Here is a 25,900-nt window from a genome sequence, read left to right on the forward strand (position 1 = left end):
CTATCCATTTCCATTGCTCATTATTAAGCCTCGTAATATAATGTAAATTCTTATGATATAGGTTTAATATTATTACTTTTATTCCACATTTCATACTTCACTATTTATTTTTATAATTTTTCTTTTAAAATATTAAGAATGTGTTATGATGTGGCTATAACACTGAGTCACTGACACAAAAATTCAATGGAATTAGAACAAAAAAGAATTACAATATACAAACGATCAGAAAGAACATATATAAGCTTAGAGGAGAAACATGTGAAAACACCAGTGATCTATTTCTGACATTATCCATTAACTGGAAGTATCATCAAAACATAGACATATTTACCTGGAACAACTGCAATGCTTCAAGACTAATATCATCTGCTTTATGTAAGCAGCACTCTATAACATTTAATACCGGAGGAGTTTCAGATCTTGGCAATTCATTTTCTTCCGTGTTTCCAAGAAACCAAACCAAAAATTCTGAAAAGAAAAAAATAAGATTTTGTTTATTTGTTACTCTATCCCATATTATGTTTTTACACTTCACTGAAAGTGGGATGGGTGCAAATGAAGCAGCCATTAGTTCAACAAATATCAATAACTCAGTGTTGATAAATATTAGGTGTAAGTAAGATCATCGCAAATGTGGCAACCCTATGTTACCACTCATACTGTGCTGGCACCTTGGCAGCCACTGACATAGCAGGACATAAGGCACCGGCGCAAGCCATCACGATTCAACTTGCATGCCCCCGTGCAGGGCCAACTGCAAGGCAGTGGCACGATTAAACATTGAAGGTAGCACAGCATCGGAGTTGGTGTGTGCAGACGACACACAGTGCCACCTTGAGAGAGTGAAAATGCAATCTACCTTATATAATCCTGGAGCAGAGTGCATTCAGCCATTCTGTTATCATGTTTCTTCATGTTAACTGGGCTCCACTCTTGGGGGTCATTCTGCACTGTACTGCATTCAGCCTGGCATTGTATTCAGACTGTGTATGGAACTTCTAAACCGTTATTTCATTAAAGTGATTAATGCACTATTCTTGTACTTATTTGTGTTAATAGTTATTGCTTAAGTGGTGACAAGTGCAGTAGAAAATTCACACACTTTTTGCCTATTCAACAATGTCGACATGTGCGTCCTTGGAGGTAGTGCTGCAAGATTACTGCAGCAACAGCTGGAAAGCCACAGATGTCTGGAATTGCAACAACAAGAGCAAACTATCATGCTGGACAGAGTGTTGACCATCCTATTAGCAAGGCCTCAGCAACTGACAGCTCACCTGCCTCCTTTCCTCATCTACAATGAGGCTGCTGAGTACTAGAAGTGTGCAAGAAAGATCTGTGATGACACTTCGCAGTCTTCAAGATATCATATGCCTGCTCCATCAAAGCCCTCTTCCCACCATGGACATCACACCGAATTTACCACTTGTTAGGAAAGTTAGTTTCTCTTCAGGATCCTGCATCCCTTACATTTGACTAAATGTGTCACTTTTTGATGTCATAGTACTGCCAGCATACTCATATTTATTTCCACAAGAGTGGAGTTTTATCAGTGCAGGAAGCAAAACCATCAATATTATCAGGCTTGGGCTGTGGAGTTGAAGGCCTTAGTAAAAAGTGCTGTTTCGTTACTTTTCAGTCTAAGAAGTCTTATCCTGATGCTGTGGTTAGGTATGCTATCATTAGATCAGCTTTCGACAAAGAGGTCCACCAATGGGTGCTGCAATTTGAAGAACTCAGCTTGGAAGAAGTCCTCTCTCTTTCTCAGTTGTTTGAAATTCCTCAGGCGGTAGGCCATCAGCTGGATTTCTGGGTGGATGGACCAATGTCAACTTAGATGACGGTACGCATTCGCATTCCATCACAACTTCAGCAGCAGACACTGCAGTGGTACAGCATGCCCAGCTACCAAGCTCCACACCAACATGTCCATGGATTGGTTTCTGCATGCTCCTGCCTTAGTTTCCAACCTTTGTCATATCAGGAATTGTATGAATATTGTAAGGAATTTTCAGACTTTTTTCACCTGGGTGAGGCAAGGCCACAGATCATTAGGCACACATTGCTCTTAAGCTGACACCGCAAATTTGTTTCTTCAGAGTTAGACCACTGCCACATCACTTTGTGACCAAGCTAAGGAAGAACTTGACAGGTGTACAAGGCTATTACAAATGATTGAAGCGATTTCATAAATTCACTGTAGCTCCATTCATTGACATACGGTCACGACACACTACAGATACATAGAAAAACTCATAAAGTTTTGATCGGCTGAAGCCGCACTTCAGGTTTCTGCCGCCAGAGCACTCGAGAGCGCAGTGAGATAAAACGGCGACAGGAGCCGAGAAAGCGTATGTCGTGCTTGAAATGCACTCACATCAGTCAGTCATAACAGTGCAACGACACTTCAGGACGAAGTTCAACAAAGATCCACCAACTGCTAACTCCATTCAGTGACGGTATGCGCAGTTTAAAGCTTCTGGATGCCTCTGTAAGGGGAAATCAATGGGTCAGCCTGCAGTGAGCGAAGAAACGGTTGAACGTGTTCGGGCAAGTTTCACGCATACCCCGCGGAAGTCGACGAATAAAGCAAGCAGGGAGCTAAACGTACCACAGCCAACGGTTTGGAAAATCTTACAGAAAAGGCTAAAGCAGAAGCCTTACCGTTTACAATTGCTACAAGCCCTGACACCCGATGACAAAGTCAAACGCTTTGAATTTTCGGCGCGGTTGCAACAGCTCATGGAAGAGGATGCGTTCAGTGCGAAACTTGTTTTCAGCAATGAAGCAACATTTTTTCTTAATGGTGAAGTGAACAGACACAATGTGAGAATCTGGGCGGTAGAAAATCCTCACACATTCGTGCAGCAAATTCGCAATTCACCAAAAGTTAACGTGTTTTGTGCAATCTCACGGTTTGAAGTTTACGGCCCCTTTTTCTTCTGCGAAAAAAACGTTACAGGACACGTGTATCTGGACATGCTGGAAAATTGGCTCATTCCACAACTGGAGACCGACAGCGCCGACTTCATCTTTCAACAGGATGGTGCTCCACCGCACTTCCATCATGATGTTCGGCATTTCTTAAACAGGAGATTGGAAAACCGATGGATCGGTCGTGGTGGAGATCATGATCAGCAATTCATATCATGGCCTCCACGCTCTCCCGACTTAACCCCATGCCATTTATTTCTGTGGGGTTATGTGAAAGATTCAGTGTTTAAACCTCCTCTACCAAGAAACGTGCCACAACTGCGAGCTCGCATCAACGATGCTTTCGAACTCATTGATGGGGACATGCTGCACAGAGTGTGGGACGAACTTCATTATTGGCTTGATGTCTGCCGAATCACTAAACGGGCACATATCGAACATTTGTGAATGCCTAAAAAAACTTTTTGAGTTTTTGTATGTGTGTGCAAAGCATTGTGAAAATATCTCAAATAATAAAGTTATTGTAGAGCCATGAAATCGCTTCAATCATTTGTAATAACCCTGTACTGCTTTAGGTGTTGCTGAACATATATTGTCTGGCCCAAGGCCACAGCATGCCAAATCACACGTAAGCAAGACAGGCAGGCCATGTGCAGACCACAGCTTTGCCTGTCTTGGCTTTGCTCAATTTTTCTTGGAAGTACCTTGTACAGCTTGATATTTCATTTTGTACTGTGGTGCGATAGTTTTTCGTCGGCACAACTTTCTTCACTTCAGTGGAATTGTGGTGTCAGTGCTATTTACTATTTGCTATTTGTTCATGATATGAAGGACATTTACAGGTCCAATGCCTGTTTGGACAAAAAAAGGCGTATAGTGGTCTTTAACAATGAACAGTAAAATGTTTTTACAATACCATGCAGAAATAATTTAAAGATTTAGCTGACACTGAAAGAACAAAAAATTACAACAGTTGACAGACAAGATTCACTGTTCTGTACATCGAGATTTGCGGGCATGGAGCATGTGAAGAAATCAGTAGTATGTACAGTAAATTTTCTTAAGTTCCATCCATTTTTCCACCGTCAGTTGCAACAGTTTCCAATGGAATTAAATGAAGAGTATGGAGACTTTATATATTTTTGTGAAGTGCATTGGTTAAATCAAGGAGCATGCCTGGAAAGATTTTTTGATTTAAAATGCGTTATTGTTGAATTTACAAAGGAAAAAGGAAAGCAAGAATGAAAATTAGAAAATCCAGAGTAGATTGCACACCTTGCATTTCAAGTGGAGTTGACTGCCCACAGTAAGATATTGCAAGGTGAGAAACAATTTATTTTTGATTTGATGGGGATGCATTTAAAAAGAAAATTGCACCGCAGAAGGGATAAATTCTTGAAAACACAATCCAGTACCCTAAGCTCACTAGTGTGAAAGAAACTGCAACATTTGAAGAACTAGTTGTGGCCTTGGAAGAATTACAAGGATAGTTTTTTCAAATATTCTGAGGACACTGCCAATGTTACATCTGCTTTTGAGACCATTTGCTGTTTCAGTTGAGAAGCCCCTGTGAATGTGCAGATGTAACTGATTGATGTGCATTATAATTCTTGCTTTGAGGACAAATCCTTTTATGTTAAAACTGTCCAGGACATTTTCACTGTTTGCCTCAAACAGAGTTTTCACATCTCCACAAAAAGTTCCACAACATTCTGATAAACATGTGTGTATGAAAGACCTTTTTTTGATTATGACAGTAAATAAGTTACAATTATGTGGCAACCTGAATGCAAAAATCTGTGAAATTGTCTATGTCCATTCATATGCTAACAATTTGCAACAGATAAAAATTATACTACCTCTTTAGTGTGCCAAAAATAATTAAATAATACTGAAAATTTGTTTTATTTGTGGTCTATAATGCTGAGAAATATGAACTGAAATTGTATGCAGTGCAACTGCATTGCCATTTAAATACGACTCCTCTGCAGTTTCCCCCTTTCCCCTCCTCCTGCTCAGGCAGCACAACATGGCGATAGCTGAAGTTTGCAGTGAGGCAGAGCACTTTGGCAAGCAAGCCTCAGTATGGTTCATGAAGCTGATATCTTGGCCACCCCTGGTCCAAGCCAATGAGCTAGGCCATTAGTGATGATTAAGGAGCCTACTGGGAAGCTTCATCTATACAGTGATTTCAATGTGACAATTAATGCACAGTCTGTGTTGAACACACATGCCATCCTATGTCCAGAAGAACTGATGACAAAACTAGCAGAGGGGACAGTATTTTTCAAACCTGGACCTGTTAGAGGCATATTTACAACTACCTGGAGGAGGATTCATGACAGTTACTCATAATCGACATGCACTATGATCTCTACAGGTACAGCCGCTTGTTTTTTGGGGTGCCAGCACTCCGGCCCATTTCCGTGACTTTTGGAGCAACTCACACGTGTTCCTTGTTGCATTAACTATCTAGATGACATTTTAGTCATGGGTATCACCACCAAGGAACATCTACAGAATCTCAGGCTTCTATTTCATACTCTGCATGATGGAGATCTCAAGGGAAAAATCACATTTCTCCCAGCCCTACTAAATACCTGTAACATGTCATTTCGTGTTGGGGTTCCAGCAGACAAACAGTCATGTTGCGGCTACTGACACCTTCCATTGGCCTGTTAAAGTAAAGGAGCACCAAGGGGTTTTTAGGAAAGGTTGTTTATTACCAAAAATTCATATCACAGGCAGCTACTGTGGCATATCCTATCAATCAGTTACTGAAAAAGAGCATGTCATTTGTTTGGATGCCAGCATGTGGCCAAACATTCAAAATCTGAAGGACAGTCATTGTTCTGCCACATGGCTAGCCACCTTCCAGCTGGGTAGATAGCTTGCAGTGGTGATGGTTGCAAGTCAGTAGGGCCTGGGGCTGTACTGGCCCATTGCAATCCTGACATTTGAGAACAGCTGACTGTGTTTGCCTCAAAGACATACAATGTGGTGGAGAAGAATTATTCTCGAATGAAGAAGGAAGCTATTTCTAATGATTCCAAGAAGTTTCATGTGTTTCTACAGGGTGTCAAATTTCATCTAGTAATGGATCACAAGCTTTTAGTCTCCTTCCTTAGGCCCATAGAACACGTGCCAGACAAAACAGCACATAAGACTTCAGTGGTGGGCACTGTTCCCCAGTTGTTATCAGTTATCACTATGAGATTCACTTCTGCTCTGTGGCTCAGCACTCCAACGAAGATGCACTAGCACATCTCCCTATGAGTCCTGACCAGCTTCGACTGGGGAAAAAATCATTTGTTTCTACCTTCACCAAGGATACCTTCCCTATTATGAACTCCAACATCGCTGACGTGGTCGGTTTGGATCCTATTTTCCGCGAGGTGTGACAGTACAAACAGAGGGGATGGCCAAAACAGTTTCTGACTCAAGCATCAGGTCCTGCCCATAATTATTTTTTTTCTCCACTATAGAATGACTCTCATCAATGAAGTAATTTCGTTGGCTACGGAACATGCTGTGCTGCAGTTGGTCATTCCTGCCTCCCTCAGGTAGGACATCCTTCTCCTCTTGCACCATGGTCACTGGTTCAACTGTGCGGGCCACTAGGCTGCGCAGTGCCAATGTTACTCGCCAAGGCCAGAACCTTCACAGCTATATGAGTGTGTCCACCTGGATCTCACAGGCCCCTTTTTTGGACGCATATTAGTTGATTGTTGTAGATGCCTACACTTGGTTTTCATACGTCGTAAACTGTTGTTCCATAATTGTGGAATCGAAGTTGTAGGCCCTCAACTGGATCTTCCCTGTAGAAGGCCTCCCCCACAAACCCTCGTGATGGACAATGGCCCACAGTTTATCTCACAGATTTTTCAAGAATTTGGTGCACAACATGGTATCCAGTCCATCAGGGCTCCCTGTTCCAACCTCAGGCGAATGGGGAAGCAGAATGCCTCATACACACTTTCAAAATGCAAAAGAAGTCATCCATAGAGAGCCCACAGAGGAATAAATGCTCACACATTTTCTCAGTTCTTATATGTCCATGCTAATTGGTTAGAAGAACCCAACTGAGCTGCTGCACTGAACTAGCCACGCACAGTGCTGCACCTCCTGCTGCCTATCCCATGCCCACCCAGAATGTCTCCATCACCACGCTAGGCGCCAGGGACCCCGTCCGGGCTTGCACCTCTGGTTCTGTCAGAATTGGATTCTGGTAGTCATCGAAGGCAGCACGGCTGGTGAGGGTTCACACTGCAGATGGAGGACGGTCTGGTGGCCTGCCACTGCAACCAACAATCCCCGTGGGTGGGGGGACCGGCCTCTGCCACCCCTACACACACCTACTGAGCCTTCCTCCCGCCTGGAGCCTGGGTTTTCAGCTTCTTCTCCATCTCTGGGGGTACCTTCTTTGACTCTGGCCCCAGCTCCTGTGTTAAGTTCGCCCTTGCCCACCACCCTTCATCTGCTGCTTTTTTTCAGTTCTCCAAATGAGCATCAGGGGCACTGGATGGTGGTTCACAGGTACCATCCCCACCAGCTCGTGTTCCTGCTGCAGAGGCACTGGATGTCCACGTGGATCTAGCTCCGACACTGCCCCCCCCCCCCCCCCTCTTGGTTGGTGTTGCACCATCGGTCATCCGCCTATGGTGGAGTCGTCACTGCCAAGACGAGTTCCAGACCTAGTCTCCTGTTGCAGCCAACAAGGGACTCCTGTCCACACCGAAGGTATCCATCGTCAGTGCTCAGAAAGACTTGGATGTCATTTTCCTCAATGCTATAGGGCGTTCCACACTGCAAGAGAGGGATGCCTGGGTCACACCATCTCACAATTGCTCCTTCAAGGGGAGAGCACTGTGGTGACCCTACGTTACCACTTGTATCATGTCAGCACCTCAGTGGCCGCTATAGAAGGATGCGAAGTGCCGGTGCAAGCTATCATGGATCAACTTACTCACACAGTCCTGTGGTGCCTGTCTGGCCTCCAGGCAGTGGCACAATCAAATGTTGAGGGCAGCATCAAAACATGATCGGCATATGCAGCTGACAGACAGTGGCACCTTGAGAGATTGACAAGCAATCTACCCGCTATAATCCCAGAGCAGAGCACACCCAGCCATCCTGTTGTTTTTCCCTCAAGTTAACTTGACTTCATTCTCAGGACTCTCTGCATTGTATTGGATTCAGGCTGGCATTGTACTCGGACTGTGTATGGAACTTCTGAACTGTTTTCTCATTCAAGTGATTCGTGCACTAAGCAAATACTTATTTGTGTGTAGTTACCACAGGAAGTCCTGGTGGAATGGGTAAATGGTACCATATATGAACCAGGAAAACTTCTGAGATTCCAACATGGAAGTCCCTGCTGCATCAAATGTAAAGAGAAGAATAGGAGCAATAGGAAACACAGTAACAGAAGGCAATTACATTTTAAGAAAGGATATTTGAACTTCACTATCCAATTACATCTCCAAGTCAGTAATATAAATGGAGAAGGAAAAACTCAAAACAACATATTTGAACATGAAAATTAACTATACAATAAGCACCCAAAAGTGAAATGGGGCACACACAAAAAGAGTTTTTTTTTTTTTTTTTTTTTTTTTTTTTCAAAGGAGGATCTTTTCATCCAAAAGCTTAAATTTTTAGCTGTCTTTTTCTTTATGCCCTTATGTGACTCAATGCCTCCACTGTCTGATGAGCGGCAGTCCATCCTTTTCATATTGCTGTTATTCCAATCTGGGCTTTCCATTGCAGGGTAGACTGGATAATTTTTGTGCATTTATTTGATGTTCTGGCAATATATTAACAAGGGCACCATTGTTTGAAGGAAATGATAAACCAGCTAACTTATTTGAATATCATAACTAAAATTTTCTAGGTGATTTACAAAGAATAAATTGCGTTCTACAGTTATTCAACATAAATATTGTTGTCCATTCTTCTGAAGCCCTCTTTTTGAACATACAACGAAGTACTGGAAAGTACTATCTTTGAAATTTTTATGTGAAAACTCTTATGAATTTTTAAATTAAACAAATGTTAGTAGCATTCCACATATTTATTCTCCACATCTACAAATTTCTTCCTCAACATAGTCACCCTGATCATCAACACATTTCTCCCAACAAGAGACAGTTTGTTGATAACATCACAGTAGAATGTTTGACTTTGTTTATGCAGCAACAACCGCACCTCTCCTTGCACCGCTTCATCACTATCAAGTGAAGTCCTCGAAGGCGTTCTTTTAGTTTTGGAAAGAGATGAAAATTGTATGGAGTCAAGTTGAGACTGTATGGAGTATAATCAGTGAAAGTGAACCCCAAGTGTCAGATCACTGCAGAGCATTGTCATACTGAAGGAAAGGGTGCTCCATGTGTGGACAAACTCTCTGAATTCAAACTTTGATTACAGCACATTTGGAAGATTTTTGGAGCCACTGGCTACTTCTTCTGGCAGAAGGGTTGAAGGGAAAAGAAAGAGGGGCAAAGCAAAATGAAGTTAAACATCCCGTCGACATAGAGGTCAGTAGAGATGGAGAACACCCTCAGATTGTATCAAGGATGGGGACGGAAATTGACTGTCCCCTTCAAAGGAACCATCACGACATTTGCCTGGAACAATTTTGGGAAATTAGGAAAAACTTAAATTTGGATGGCCAGACAGGGGTTTGAACCACTGTCCTCACAAATGCGAGTCCAGTGTGCTACCCACTGTGCCACCTCGCTTGGTGTTACAAGCTGAAATACACATAATAAACCGCTGATTTAATCGAAGCTCAAATTCCCTCCTTCCCAACATGACAAAGTTAGTATTCACAACAAATGTCAACTAAGCTATTTTTAAGTCTATATTTAAATAACTATAGCACTACCATGCATTTCAGATAGAATATGCCACAATGAGCATCGATCAGCATTTCTATCATTGGGTATTTGAAAAATATTTCAAGAAGCTTTCATTTCACTATCTCCATACAGATAATTGCACAACCTGTGAACTAATGATGGCCAAACAGAAGGTAAGTGTGCGACCAGAGAAGCAGAGAAAGACAAGAAAACCCTTGAATATGGCAACAGTAAACCTTGAATGCCTTCAAGTATTATCTGCAGAATTGAATGGGAATACAGCAAGTGACGTTCATGTCAATGTTGACTCATTCTAATATGTTTTACACAAGACACCTGTCCAACTGTATCCATGTCTGCAAACAGATGATACTGGGGTTGATTTGGGGAAGGAGACGAGACAGCGAGGTCATCGGTCTCATCGGATTAGGGAAGGACGGGGAAGGAAGTCGGCTGTGCCCTTTGAAATGAACCATTCCGGCATTTGCCTGGAGCGATTTAGGGAAATCACGGAAAACCTAAATCAGGATGGCCAGACCGTCGTCCTCCCGAATGCGAACTGGGCAAGGTCTCATGTGTTTGTAGAGCATGTGTTTCTTTCATATGAGTTTTTTATGCTTCACAACAAGTTTTTACAACTTGAACTCACTTGTAACATGCTCACAAAACTTTTTTCACTTCTCCTGTAAAATCTAGCTTTTGTGTCTTACTTGCTTTCCCATACAAACACCCCAACTGCCCGTTTTTCAGCAACTTGTGTTTCTCTAGTCTTTATATTCCTTAGCCTTTGAACATTGATTGTACACAACAGCAGAGTTTTGAAAATACATGCCCCTCATGTATTGTACAAAATTCACATCTCTGTATTTTAAATGCATTTTTAACTGATTTTAGTCACTCAAAGTGGGGTACTTCCCACATTAGCTTGAACTCTTACAACCATACTGTTAGAAATTCCTTTCTATTTTTACAGGGCACTGATGCTTCTTACAAGCTATGAATGCCAACAGTACGGAATACTGATTTGGTGAATATGCCACTATGGTAGTAAAGAAATGTGTGTCACATAATGGAATATTTTAGCTAAAATCTTAAGACACTTTCCATTTCTCTTCATGTGCATGTTCTTTTTGTGTGTAAAACTACCTCGAAGGCAACTTTCAAAATTAGATTTAACTTTGCAACAAAAAAGTATTTTCAGCGAGGGGAGCTGCCTATTGAATTGGCTTGAACTACAGTGACACAATTAAACATTTAACCTCTATCATGAGACATAAAGCATCAAAGAGCTGAGTTGTAGAGTCACCTGTTGTCAACATCACCAACTGATGATTGTTACCTATAAATGATGACTTGTGGACCACGAAAAATGAAGCAGAACTGTCCACTACCTTTTGAGGTAACAGGGAGGACTAAGTCACTCCAGACAGTATTCAACCATCTCCCCTATGATCAATCTGGACTCAAGACATTTATAACCAATGACAGACACAATCCTCTGCACCAAGGTGTACGGAAAAGGTACGTAAGACTTGTGCACTGGACTGGAGTTCAGGAGGGCTATTTTGAAGAGTAGGACAGTCTTGAGCAGCAACATCTTGGCCACATTGTGAACAGCAAACGGAGGAAGAGTCCAACTTTTTATAATGAATGTGGTCGAGCATGGTAGTGATTGTTACACATCAGTCAATTTTGATTTCACATATATGTATATGTAAAGATGTGCACTTTCAAAGAAGAAGCCTTCATGTTGCTTATTGTTTTCTTTTTAGTTCAGATTTACGTTAATTTTTGGCTTCATAAAGCTAATTTTTTATGCCCTGTACTCCTTCAATCTAAGTCCACACCAATTTACTGTTATCTACAGCTACATCCATACACTGCAAAGCACTGAGAAGGGCCCAGCAGAGTGTATGTCCCAGTGTTCTAGTTATTAGGGCTTTTTCCATGTCTTCTGTAAGCAGTCTCCTTTGAAGATTGATTGCATTTCCTTGACATTCTACTAATAAATCATAGACTAAAGCCTGCTTTATCTACAACTGAGACAATGTTGATGTTATATTTTACATCCCCACAAATTCGAACATCTAAGTATTTGTATGAGTTGACAGATTCCAACTGTGACTCACTGCCACTGCAGTCATAGGATACTATGCTATTTTGTTTTGGGAAGTGCACAATTTTACATTTATGAACGTTTAAAGGAGGTTGCCAATATTTGCACCACTTTGAAATCTTACCAAGATCTGTTGAATATTTGAATAGCTTTTTTCAGACAGTACTTATTTATGGATAACTGAATCATCTGTGAAAAATCTGAGGTTATTAATAATATTGTCTGCAAGGTTGGTAATATACAACATGAACGGCATGAGTCTCACTCAATTTCTGGGGCACACCAGTAGCTACTTCGGCATCTGTGGATGACTCTCCATCCAAGACAACAGGCTCTGTCTCCATCAGGAAATCCTCAAATCATTCATAAATCTTGCTTGATACCCTATATGCACATGTTTTCAATAATAAATGTATGTGTGGTACTGCATCAAATGCTTTTTGGAAATCAAGGAATAGTACATCCATCTGACTACCTTAATCCAAAGCTTTCAGTATGTCATTGAAAAAAGCAGGATTTGGGTGTCACATGATTGATGTTTCCAGTATCCATGTTGGTTGGTATGGAGGAAGTCATCATGTTCAAGATACCCCAGTCTATTTATGCTTAGAATATATTCTGAGATTCCACAACAAATGGATGTCAAGGGTTCTGTTCAAGGGGTATTCAGTATATTATGGTTAAAATTAAGTGCTTACTTAGCTACAAATATGGTATAGAATCCAACTGGATTGCTTTCAGGTCTCAGAGCTTTTTTCAGTTTTTACGACTTCATCTGCTTCTCAACACCACTAGTATTAGTATCTATATTTCTCATCTTTGCAGTGATGTGAGAATTTAACTGATGCATTACTCCTGGATTTTCCTTTATAAAGGAACATTTGAAAATGGAGTTAAGCATTTCTACTATCGCTCTGCTATCCACAATTTTACTTCCTGTCTCATTCATGAGCGTCAGAACACTACACTAACTTTGTTGTCATTAACGGCCTTTACTTATAACCAAAATTTCTTCACATTTTGTGAAAGATCTTTCGTTAACATTCTGCTCTGGTAGTCACTGAAGGCTTTACACAACATCCTCTTGACAGCCAAAAGTATTTCATTCAGCACCTCTCTACCTACAGCCCTATGCTTTGTTTTACACCTCTTACATGGTAGTCTGTTTCTTCAGAAGTTTCTTGCCAGTGACTGTCAACCATGGAGGATCCATCCCATCACAAACTGTTGTGATAGGTACATATAAGTACAGAACATTATCAAGTATTTTTTTAAACCTTAGCCATAGTTCTCTACATACTTCTGACCAGACCAAAGTTCAAGTTCCTCACAGAGATATGATACTACTGCCTCTTTATCTAGTTTTCTGAACAAATAAATCTTTCTATTTGTTTAGTCTGCCCTTTGCACTTTGGTAATCATTAGTGCTACAATACCTGCATAGTCACTGATACCAGTTTCAATGCGGACTTTCTCAAACAGGTTAGGTCTACCCGTTGCCACTAGATCCAATATATGTCCATCCTGTGTGGGATTCCAAACTATCTGTTCTTGGTAGTTTTCAGGGAAGGCATATAGTAATGTTTCACAGGATGTCTTGTCATGGCAACAACTAACAGAATTGTAATTATCCTAATTATATAGAGGTGGTACAAAACTTTTCTTGAAGAATTTATTCTAAGTATAAGAAAATAACTATCTATTAAACACATGACGTGGAACTTAATACTTTACATAGGACACAAAATTTATACCTTGGAGAAGAGCAGGTGCTGTCACAGTTCTAAGGCCTTTTCTTAGTAAAGCAATTATTCCCAATTTTTGATCATCATCAATATTGACCAAATGTAAAGACGTGCATTGTTCCAGAAAGTCTCTTCTTATACTTTTAGAAATAGAGTCTCCTATGATTTTGTGAGCTTCCTGGACAAGCTACAGAAACAGTAAACAGGCAACTAAGTATAGAACAATGCTTAGTTAAGTATTTTATTTCAGAAAACATATTATTTACATAATTTTGATCTTCAACGTTACCAGCAACTATGATATAAAATTAAATTACAGTTTTTGGATGAATTACATTATTTATATATTTACAGACAAGGCTGAGTGTTTATTTTTATTTTTGTCAGGCCAGTATCCGATTAGATGCCCATCTTCAATGATAATGTAGTTTACTTTTGTGCTCTCTGTAAATGTTCCTGGAGATTTTATTTTATATTTTTAGCTGGTTTTCAGCACTTCCTTGTAGTTTTTTTGATGAGTCAGTGTGCTTTACAATACCTGCCTCATCCATAACGCTAAAAAAATGTGCTTAAAACCAGCTACAAAATAAAGTAGGATTACCAAAATCATCTATAGAGATTCTATGTGGGCAGAAAAATAAAATACATGACCACTGAAGACGGGCACATAACGTGGAACTGGTCCAACAAAAATAAAAATGCAGCCTTGTCTTCAGACATAAATAGTGTCAGTCATGAACTTCATGAAGGCTGCAGGCTATCGTTAATACCAAAATAATAGTTTTATCTTATTATTTTATATGTATTGATTGATTCAGACAACAAATAAATCTCCAAGACACAAAGGAATTAAAGACATTAGCTGCCAGCGGGCACTGTGTCTGGATGGCATACTGGTCAGCACATCTGTCAAGTAAGGAGGTACCCCAGGTTCAAATTTCAGTCCGGCACCAATTTATTACTTGCCCCATTGATATAAATCAATGCCCACTGGCAGCTAATATCTTTAACTCCTCTATGTCTTGATTCACAGTGGCTGTATGATCAAAATAGTGTCTGTTCTTTTGGACATGTCTGAAAGAACACACACCACATGTATAAAATTAATCTCTAGCTCATGTAACAAATCAATGTATTAGAAAATGAGAATTAAAATAATGTCCACCAGACAAGTCCTCACAATGATTACATTTCCATAATATAGATAGACTTACTGACTCTCAGCTTTCAGGAAGTCACCCATGTTAAGAGACAAACCACACTGTTGGGTTGTCATAATAAAATTCAGTAGCCGCAAAAGACGTTTGTAAAAATGTACAAAGTGTGACTACTGAGTGAGCCAGGCCTAGAAAAAAGTGGAGGGAAAAATACATAATGAATCGGACACTACTGTCAATAGGGAAAAAATGCCTAAAAATTAACTAGACTCTCTACAGTTCCCACTCCTTTCCCACCCAGTGATCTGTTCATCACTGTCAATGGCACCTCCATCTACAATAACAACCACCTGCTTACCCCCTTCCCTGCTCCAACTCCAGTACCATACAACATGCCTCCTATCCTACCAATGCACCTGCGTGTTCCTTTTCTCTTCTCTAATTCTCTCGTCTCCTCTTCCCCTCTCCCCTTGTTCACCCCGCCCCAGCACAGCCTCCAAATGCTCCAATGCTGTACCCAACAGCACTATCTTGAACCCCACGACATCCCTCCACACTCCCACAGGCAGCATTACGATCTTCCTCCACCTCTACACTGATATCCCTCCCCCTCCCGGCTTCATGCCTCTTCTGTATCCCCACTACCCACTCAAGCAAATATTGCTGCTTACCTCAGATGCAGCTTCAGTCAGTCCTTAGTGCCCAGAGACAACTGGCCATGTGTGTGTGTCAGGCTTGTGTGAATGTGTGTGAGCTTTCTCTGTCTGATGAAGGATTAAATATACCTAACATTCTTTTATAATTTTTTTGTGATTTGCAAACAGGGGTGGAGATGATACATCAGCTGTATTAGAGAAAATAGATGTGAGATAGTGTTGAATTACATTTGGTTTTACATTTTCTCTGTTCAGTCCTTAATTTCTGTTACCCCATTCAACCCTTAATTTCTGTTACCGCATAACAATAAACAAATGTTTTATGTCTACACGCAAAACTATTTTGCAAAGGAAAACAATGTAATTTAACAGGGTTGCCACAAGTTTTCCCAGGTGAAATTCTATGATGTTTTCCCAATTTCCAGACAAGTTTTAGCATTTTTCCCTGACAAATTTTGAGATCCGAAGGGTAAGTAAAGCCATAAGCTGACAAAAATATGTAAGGACTTCCGTATTTCTCCCCCGTGTGAGCAAGAATCTTAAGTGCTAACATCAACAGCTTTTGTAATGAACCGTTTTAGATGGAGAAAGCAAGCCAAATGGTATATGTGTTTCATTAAGACCACTGTTGTTATTTCATTTCAACAAAACAAAACACATTTGGTGACAAAAATATGAATGTCTTGGAGTCACAAGACAGATTCAGAATCCCCTCACTGATTTCAGAAATAACCCCAGAAAAACATAAGCCTCTTGAAAGAAGTATGTAAGACACGGAAGAGCTGTGTAAACCAACACTATAGGTGGCCACCAATAAAATGTTGGTTCTACTATGTTTGTTATTGTCGGTTATCAGTCACTCTGTTATGTCTATTATTTTACAGATATCGTGTGATTTTTCTTTCGAGAAATGTATGAGTATGTAGCGTACAAACTGCCAACGACTGCTACAATTTTCTTTTTCTTATTGTTAATACTTTCTAACACACAAATTATTTTCAACGTGCCAAAATGTACTAGAATAAATAAAATGTCTATAAAGCACTGCGCTGTACAATGCACTTGCGTTGAGACAGTCCTGAAATCCATCGCCCATGGCCTCTGGCCTGCCGAGGAGAACCGCGTCCTGGGTCCTTGGATAAACTACAAAAATCCACTGCATTATGCCACACACAAACAGACCTGACCTGCAGGCAGAATAGTGAGACTACATTTGATGGGCGGGGCTAGCACATTAAATGATGGGCTTCAGATTGGCAGACCCAATCCATTAGAGATACCAACAGAAGTGGCCCGTGGTTTTGGCCCATCGTGGACGTCCACTAGTGTGGCCAGCTATTCATATGTCACAGGTACCATGTTGATGAAATGAGACTGGGGTGATCAATCCATGCAACAGATAACTTGCACAAATACTCTGATAATCAATACTAATGAGGATAGGTAGCAACTCACCGTAAAGATGATCACTGAGCCACAGACAGCCACGTAGAAAAGACAATCACATTCTTACAACTAAATTTTTGGCCACAGCCTTTGTCAGAAAATGAGAGCATACACACATTCACACAGTTACTCAGACACAACTCGTGCACACGACTGCCATCTCCGGCCACTGCGTCAACAATCTCTGAGAATCAGATCCAAACAAACCCCTTCTCATGCCTCCGTGCCTCTCGTTGGCAGCTGCTAGGCTAGTGGCAAAAGGTGGTGGCAGAACTGACTGCAAGCTGAGGAGAACGGTAGGAGGGAAGAAGCAGTAAGAATGATGAAGTAGGGAAGTGGCACACGTACGCAGCTGTGTCCAGCCAGCAACGATGCATGACATCTCAGTAAACAAACCATTTCGCCTACTGAACAAGATTTTTAGATTTTTCCAGTTTTTTTTTTTTTTTTTTTTTTTTTTTTTTTTTTTTTTTTTTTGCTGATCTCCCTAATACATTTGAAATTCCTTAATATCTAGAACTTGTGGGAACCCTATTTAAGTATAAACAGCAACTACATCTAACATCCTGGTTTATGAGATATTAAAGATCAAAGAAATTTCTTGCCAATACAAGTCATAATGAACTCTAAACAAGAGTACATCACAAAATAACACAACAACAAAGAAGAGTATGATTACAAAGTATTTCACTAATCATACCATATTCAATAATATATGACAAAGCTATCCAAACCTGGTTGCAGTAGTCAAGCCATGCAAAAAATGATGTAATTTCACGGCAACCGGGAAAGGGTGCTCCTTCATCCCAAGCAGGAGTATCAAACCTAAAGACAAAGACAAAGAGACAAATAGCAATAACAAACACAAAAGGGAGGAAAAGCTAAGTTCTAACATTCTTTTTCTTGTTACTGATCATTCTAACATTCTTTTTCTTTTTAGTGATCATTATAGTGTACAGTTAGAGCACACACAGTGTAAGATGCTATTAACAGTATGGACACACTTCATCAGACAGATGATAGCAATGTAGGTTATAGACAGAATGATATCTCAAAAATAGTATTTAATATGATCTCTACACCATGATCATCACAGCAAGGTTTGAGGCAATGAATACAATATTGAGAAACGTTAACTTTCACAACAAGTGAAAAAGAAAGAGAAAGCTGTGTGGAAATTATTCGCTGCAGGGAATTAACAATAGCAAAAACAGACAGCAATTGAGGAAAAAGATGGAAATTAAAAGATGTGTAAAAATTCATTCTAATATGAGGTTTGTTCAAAAAATACCGTAACATTCATAATTTTGCATCAATTGTGTGTTGGAGTGAAACGCGGTTGGAATCCCTGCACACATCTGTGTTTAACATGTAACTGCTGGAAGTTTCATTTTTGTATGTCTGTTAGTAATGTGTAGAATGTTGTGCTGCACAATTCGCGAATTTCTAGATGGCACCGTTACAGGAGCAACGCGTCTGCACTAAATTTTGCTTCAAACTCAAGAAAACTTTCACAAAGACACAATGAATGACACAGAAAGCTTACGGCTAAGAGTGCTTAAGCTGTACTCAGTGTTACTGATGGTTCACATGGTTTAAAAATGGCTGGTTGGAAGTTAAGGATGAGCCTTGTTCAGGTTGCCCTTCGACATCTACTGATGACGCTCATGTCAGGAACGTCAACAAAACTGTGCATGCCAATCGAAGACTGACTCTCCAAGAGATTGCAGAAGGATGTAACATTCAGCTGAAATCCTGACAACATCTTGGAACACATCGTTTTGCCATTAAGTTCGTCCCATGGCTCATGAGCCAAGACCAGAAAGACCTTTGCCTCAAAATCTGAGAAGAACTTTCGAATCACACAAATGAGTACGAGATGTTCCTTAACGTTGTGTCCTGTCCACTTGTCTAATATAGGGTGCCTAGGAAACCTGCTTTCTCGGATCGCTAGACAACAATTCAAGCAAATCCTATTACTGAATTTTTATTACAGTAAGATAAATGGCAATACTTAACTTTGAGAAATTTACAATGAGATGTAGCCAGCATCTACAGCTACATCTACATTCATACACCGCAAGCCACCTGACGGTGTATGGTGGAGGGTACCTTGAGTGTCTCTATAGGTTCTCCCTTCTATTCCAGTCTCGTATTTTTCGTGGAAATAAGGATTGTCGGTATGCCTCTATGTGGGCTCTAATCTCTCTGATTTTATCCTCAAGGTCTCTTCGCGAGATATACATAGGAGGGAGCAATATACTGCTTGACTCCTCGATGAAGGTATGTTCTCGAAATTTCAACAAAAGCTCGTACCGAGCTACTGAGCGTCTCTCCTGCAGAGTCTTTCACTGGAGTTTATCTATCATCTCCGTAACGCTTTCGCGATTAATAAATGATCCTGTAACGACGCGCGCTGCTCTCCGTTGGATCTTCTCTATCTCTTCTATCAACCCTATCTGGTACGGATCCCACACTGCTGAGCAGTATTCAAGCAGTGGGCGAACAAGCGTATTGTAACCTACTTCCTTTGTTTTCGGATTGCATTTCCTTAGGATTCTTCCAGTGAATCTCAGTCTGGCATCTGCTATACCGACGATCAACTTTATATGATCATTCCATTTTAAATCACTCCTAATGCGTGCTCCCAGATAATTTATGGAATTAACTGCTTCCAGTTGCTGACCTGCTACATTGTAGCTAAATGACAAGGGATCTTTCTTTCTATGTATTCGCAGCACATTACACTTGTCTACATTGAGATTTAATTGCCATTCCCTGCACCATGCGTCAATTCGCTGCAGATCCTCCAGCAATTCAGTACAATTTTCCATTGTTACAACCTCTCGATATACCACAGCATCATCTGAAAAAGCCTCAGTGAACTTCCGATGTCATCCACAAGGTCATTTAAGTATATTGTGAATAGCAATGGTTCTACGACACTCCCCTGCAGCACACTTGAAATCACTCTTATTTTGGAAGACTTCTCTCCATTGAGAATGACATGCTGCATTCTGTTATCTAGGAACTCTTCAATCCAATCACACAATTAGTCTGATAGTCCATATGCTCTTACTTTGTTCATTAAACGACTGTGGGGAACTGTATCGAATGCCTTGCGGAAGTCAAGAAACACGGCATCTACCTGGGAACCCGTGTCTATGGCCCTCTGAGTCTCGTGGACAAATAGCGCGAGCTGGGTTTCACACGATCTTTTCGAAACCCATGCTGATTCCTACAGAGTAGATTTCTAGTCTCCAGAAAAGTCATTATACTCGGACATAATACATGTTCCAAAATTCTGCAACTGATCAACGTTAGAGATATAGATCTATAGTTCTGCACATCTGTTCGACGTCCCTTCTTGAAAACGGGGATGACCTGTGCCCTTTTACAATCCTTTGGAAAGCTACGCTCTTCTAGAGACCTATGGTACACCGCTGCAAGAAGGGGGGCAAGTTCCTTCGCATACTCTGTTTAAAATTGAACTGGTATCCCATCACGACCAACGGCCTTTCCTCTTTTGAGCGATTTTAATTGTTTCTCTATCCCTCTGTCGTCTATTTCGATATCTACCATTTTGTCATCTGTGCGACAATCTAGAGAAGGAACTACAGTGCAGTCTTCCCCTGTGAAGCAGCTTTGGAAAAAGACATTTAGTATTTCGGCCTTTAGTCTGTCATCCTCTGTTTCAGTATCATTTTGGTCACAGAGTGTCTGGACATTTTGTTTTGATCCACCTACCGCTTTGACATAAGGCAAAAATTTCTTAGGATTTTCTGCCAAGTCAGTACATAGAACTTTACTTTCGAATTCATTGAACGCCTCTCACATAGCCCTCCTCACACTACATTTCGCTCCGCGTAATTTTTGTTTGTCTGCAAGGCTTTGGCTGTGTTTATGTTTGCTGTGAAGTTCCCTTTGCTTCCGCAGCAATTTTCTAACTCGGTTGTTGTACCACAGTGGCTCTTTTCCATCTCTTACGAGCTTGCTTGGCACATACTCATCTAACACATATTGTACGATGGTTTTGAACTTTGTCCACTGATCCTCAACACTATCTATACTTGAGACAAAACTTTTGTGTTGAGCCATCAGGTACTCTGAAATCTGCTTTTTGTCACTTTTGCTAAACAGAAAAATCTTCCTACCTTTTTTAATATTTCTATTTACGGCTGAAATCATCGATGCAGTAACCGCTTTATGATCGCTGATTCCCTGTTCTGCATTAACTGTTTCAAATAGTTCGGGTCTGTTGGTCACCAGAAGGTCTATTATGTTATCGCCACGAGCCGGTTCTCTGTTTAACTGCTCAACGTAGTTTTCAGATAAACCACTTAAAAAAATTTCACTGGATTCTTTGTCCCTGCTACCCGTTATGAACATTTGAGTCTCCCAGTCTATATCTAGCAAATTAAAATCTCCACCCAGAACTATAACATGAGGGGAAATCTACTCGAAATATTTTCCAAATTATCCTTCAGGTGCTCAGCCACAACAGCTGCTGAGCCAGGGGGCCTATAGAGACATCCAATTACCATGTCTGAGCCTGCTTTAACCGTGACCTTCACCCAAATTATTTCGCATTTCGGACCTCTGTCAATTTCCTTCGATACTATTGCAATGGACAACAGACAAAATAAGTACATCTCTTCAGTATAACAATTCTAATACATGTGAAATAATACTGTTCATAATTCATTGCTGTAGCGTTCACAGAAGGTTAGTCTTCAACTGAGCTGTGGCCAGGCGGCGAGGCACTTACGTCCTCTTCTTGTAGATGCCGCTGCTGTCTCATTGTCGTCCTAGAGAGGTGTCAGTCAGCGTACTATTGGCTGACATTTCCTTCACAGCCCTCTCTGCTCTAATGTTCTTGACCATCATACTGGCGCTTGATGTTACACTGGAACACTTAAAGAGATGGTACATGGGTCTATAGTGATGATGTTAAGACCAGTGTTCAATCTTCATGATGGGTCAGGAAATGTTCTCCAAGACCAAAAAAAGCTTGTCTGGTCAGGTCAAATATCAAAGCTATGCTGATAGTTTTCTTTAATTTTGAAGGATTCATTCATTATGAATTAGTGCAAGACGACAAACTGTTAATCGATGGTACTATTGGGACACATTGCAATGCCTGCAAGAAAATGTGAGACGGCAAAGGCCTGAAATGTGGCAAGACAATTCATGGCCCTTGCATCACGATAACGCGCCCACATAATCATTCCTTTTGATGCATGAATATTGCACAAAAAAAGTAATCACTGTGCTGCCTCATCCTCCATACTCTTCAAGCTTGGTCCCTGCCTATCTTTGTTTTAGTTCCAAAAACCTCCTTGAAAGGATGAAGATTTGCAACAATAGACGAAATGAAAGAAAATCTGCAGACAGCATTCATATTATAAATGCAAAAGTGGCCCAGCTCTGTGTGTTATGTTTTCATGACTAAATTACTGAAATCTGGGGAACAGCCTACGCTACTTTAGAAAGTGTGTAGTAAAAGATATTTATTGACTTGAAGAATATTACATGCATTACAGAAAAATAATTACTCTTTGAAAAGGCTGTTTCTTCTATAACTTTTGAATTATATTGTATTTGTGAACATGCTTTTATCGGTTGGTATGTTCAACATAATACAATTCAATATGTAACTGGACATCCACTTCTAGCATTACTTTTCCTTAACAGTAGTTGTCAGTACCAGTATTATTTTTTGAAATTTTGGGCAGTTCAATATTATCTCAGTGCACAATATGTTATATTTCAAGCTAAAATTTATGAAAAGGAATTACTTTATTTTTGATGTTACAATCGATAAGTAGTAGCTCTGAATGTACAGTTAAAATTATTATTATTACTAATTTTTTGTAGAAACATTTGAATTTATGAAATATTTGGCACACTCAAAATTTCTATTATTAATTATGTAATCTAGTACTGTTTATTATGTCTATTTCTCAATTCATTTATGAAATAATAATAGAAATCAATAGAAATGCATTTGTCAAGAAAAATTGTAATCACTTTGAAAATGGTTATTACCGAACATTGAGGTAGTAGAAAGCATGTCTCTGATGTGATTGGACATAGTTTTGTATTTTGGGCAAACAACGTAATTTTGGCTTTGTTAATGTGACAATTCAAAAGACTGTATGTTACACTAAAATGTGACAAAATATATTAACATAACAACAAAAATTCTGCAACAGCAAACTTCAAATTTATTTAGATCAATTCAACCATGAGGTAAATGTGACAAAATATATTAACGTAACAACAAAAATTCTGCAACAGGAAGCTTAAAATTTATTTAGATCAATTCAACCATGAGGACATAAAATGTGAGAATTTCAGCTTCAAGAATCAGACCACTAGACAGGAAGAACTGGTGCCAACTCTACATGAAAAGCTAAATAAGCTAGAAAGTTTATTGTAATCCTTGCACCTCTCAAATTTTTCATAAAAAACTTTGCTTATCGTGGACAATAGCTGAAACTAGGAAGAAGGGGGGAGATTACAAATGCAACAAATAGAAGGCTTATAAAATCCTTACATATTTAATCCACACTTCCATACTAATATTATTAATGTGGAGATAATTCTGTTTGGTATGTTTTAACAACTAAACTGTAAACTGATTTCAATGAAATGGGTTCAAACTTGAGGAAGAAAATAGGCTATTTTAAAAAATAACAACATACATCAACTCCCTAAGAGGGTGAGGTACAGATTGAAACATCTTTTTTTTTTTTTTTCTGCATCCATGAACATGAATCGTGTTGAAAAATTATTAATTTGTTGCATAACATATAACTACTTCAGTATTACAATGCATTGATGCATGATCCTGGCTGTGAAATTACACCGCAGTAATGTCACAAAGACTGAATGAGAAATCTTAACACCATAGAGAAACTAAAGAGCTTATGAATTTAAGAAATTTGATTCTCTTGACAAGAAGTTTGAACATAACCGTCAAGAACTGTGGGGCATGATTACAAATACCATAAAGGAATTCAATCATTTAATTGATTAAACCGAACAGAACTGCACTTAAGAGTTTCAAAGCAAGCATGACATAGTGCAGTCCTAAACTACACAGTCAAACTCCAGTTTCCAATCATGAACAACAAATGCCATAGTCAACTGAAAAATTTGCTGGTCAAGTGATAACATAATATTGATTTTGCTAAATGTAAAAGGCAAATGTTCGCAAAACAAGGAAACTGGTTGTTGGTGTCCAGCAACAGCTTTTGAAACCAATGTACAAAAAATTAAAAAACAATTACAGAATGTAACACTTGTTCCCAGGAGTCAATTACAGGGTTGTTATGAGATGCTCTAAAAAACAGATGCAATGAATTTTCGTTTGAAATTCCAAACTCAGTAACTGACAATGGAAATAAGGAGAAATCAGACATTAAGTGCCACTTAACAGATGTAATCAATAAGGAAATGGAATGATATCAAAAGATGATCACTGCTGGAACCACAATGATCACTATCAGAATTATAATTATCATAACCTCCCGCTTCAAATGAAGAATGCAGGAATTTTGAAAATTCACTGAAACATTCTGGGAATGAAGAGCATGGACAGCCACAGCAAAACTTGAAAAACTGAGACTAGTTTCAGATGAGACTCACAAATCAAAAAATGGGTCAAAGCCTACCAGTCTTAAGGAGATATGGTACCAGCTGGATTTTAATGTGTAGAAAGATGTATTGGAAAAAATGAGAGAATAATGGAGTAACCCTTGACACCTTTAATTGATATTGACTCATAATTACACTCTGGTGCACAATTAAGGGTAGTTTTGGAAAAATTGTTTGTGCAGTTTGAACAATGAGAGAAGTCGCCAGTTTTTCTGTGAATATTATAGGACAAGTGCTGTTGAACTTCAACACACAAGTGGAAGAGAACAAGTATAGCTTTTTGGTAGCAAAACCTTAAATAAGGGGACTGATATTGGGTACTGATTGACTGACAGAAATGAACTGCAGGTTAGATTTTTATCATGGCTGCATGCATCTGTAGGGTAGTGAGAAGGTTATTTATTTTAAAGGATATTTCGATGGCAATAATGTTGGTACTCTATGCCTGAATTTGTGGATGTTTAGGACATCCAGTGCTCTGCTATGACATAAAGACAGGATTAATTACAAAAGAGAATATTTCACTCACAATGGTGTCAGTGCAATCCATCAGAAGATGGAACAGTTGGTGAATTTGCATGTAGCAAAGAAGGAAGAACTTAGTGAATTGTTAAGATGTTACTTGAACATTTTCTCCAAAAGACAGAACTTATAAAAGGATTTGTCCACTTCTGAACGTTAAAAACCTGAACAATTCAAAAGAAAGAGTTATCCTATTCCATCACCAGAGAGCAAGGTAATTTGTGACAAAATTCATTTTATGTTAAATTAACACCGCCGCAGAGTGCTCTGCGAATGAATAGTGTTATCTGATACATGTTGTAGGCAAGAAATATGGGTCTGTCAGAACCTTCAAGGGTCCAAGACCTGAAAACTACATTGTTGTTGTTGTTGTTGTTGTTGTGGTCTTCAGTCCTGAGACTGGTTTGATGCAGCTCTCCACGCTACTCTATCCTATGCAAGCTTCTTCATCTCCCAGTACCTACTGCAGCCTACATCCTTCTGAATCTGCTTAGTGTATTCATCTCTTGGTCTCCCTCTATGATTTTTACCCTTCACACTGCCCTCCAGTAGTAAATTGGTGATCCCTTGATGCCTCAGAACATGTCCTACCAACCGATCTCCTCTTCTAGTCAAGTTGTGCCACAAACTCCTCTTCTCCCCAATTCTATTCAATACCTCCTCATTAGTTATGTGATCTACCCATCCAATTTTCAGCATTCTTCTGTAGCACCACATTTCGAAAGCTTCTATTCTCTTTTTGTATAAACTATTAATCGTCCATGTTTCACTTCCACACATGGCTACACTCCATACAAAT

The 25,900-nt window shown here is 39.7% G+C and overlaps 1 protein-coding gene across 4 annotated transcripts in view; it reads right to left on the reverse strand.

The window, feature by feature from the left end:
- Positions 1–25,900, reverse strand: part of LOC126481030 (FHF complex subunit HOOK interacting protein 2A-like) — a 198,528-nt gene that overhangs the window by 82,795 nt on the left and 89,833 nt on the right. For all 4 annotated transcript variants that reach the window (XM_050104505.1, XM_050104504.1, XM_050104503.1 and 1 more), the window contains 3 exons: positions 17,652–17,742; positions 13,668–13,845; positions 335–471 (listed from right to left, as the gene is read on the reverse strand). In XM_050104505.1, coding sequence (XP_049960462.1) covers positions 335–471; positions 13,668–13,845; positions 17,652–17,742 — 406 coding nt within the window. The remainder of the gene's footprint in view (positions 1–334; positions 472–13,667; positions 13,846–17,651; positions 17,743–25,900) is intronic.

Source organism: Schistocerca serialis, chromosome 5 (assembly GCF_023864345.2).
Source record: "Schistocerca serialis cubense isolate TAMUIC-IGC-003099 chromosome 5, iqSchSeri2.2, whole genome shotgun sequence".
In the NCBI taxonomy this organism is placed as follows: domain Eukaryota; kingdom Metazoa; phylum Arthropoda; class Insecta; order Orthoptera; family Acrididae; genus Schistocerca; species Schistocerca serialis.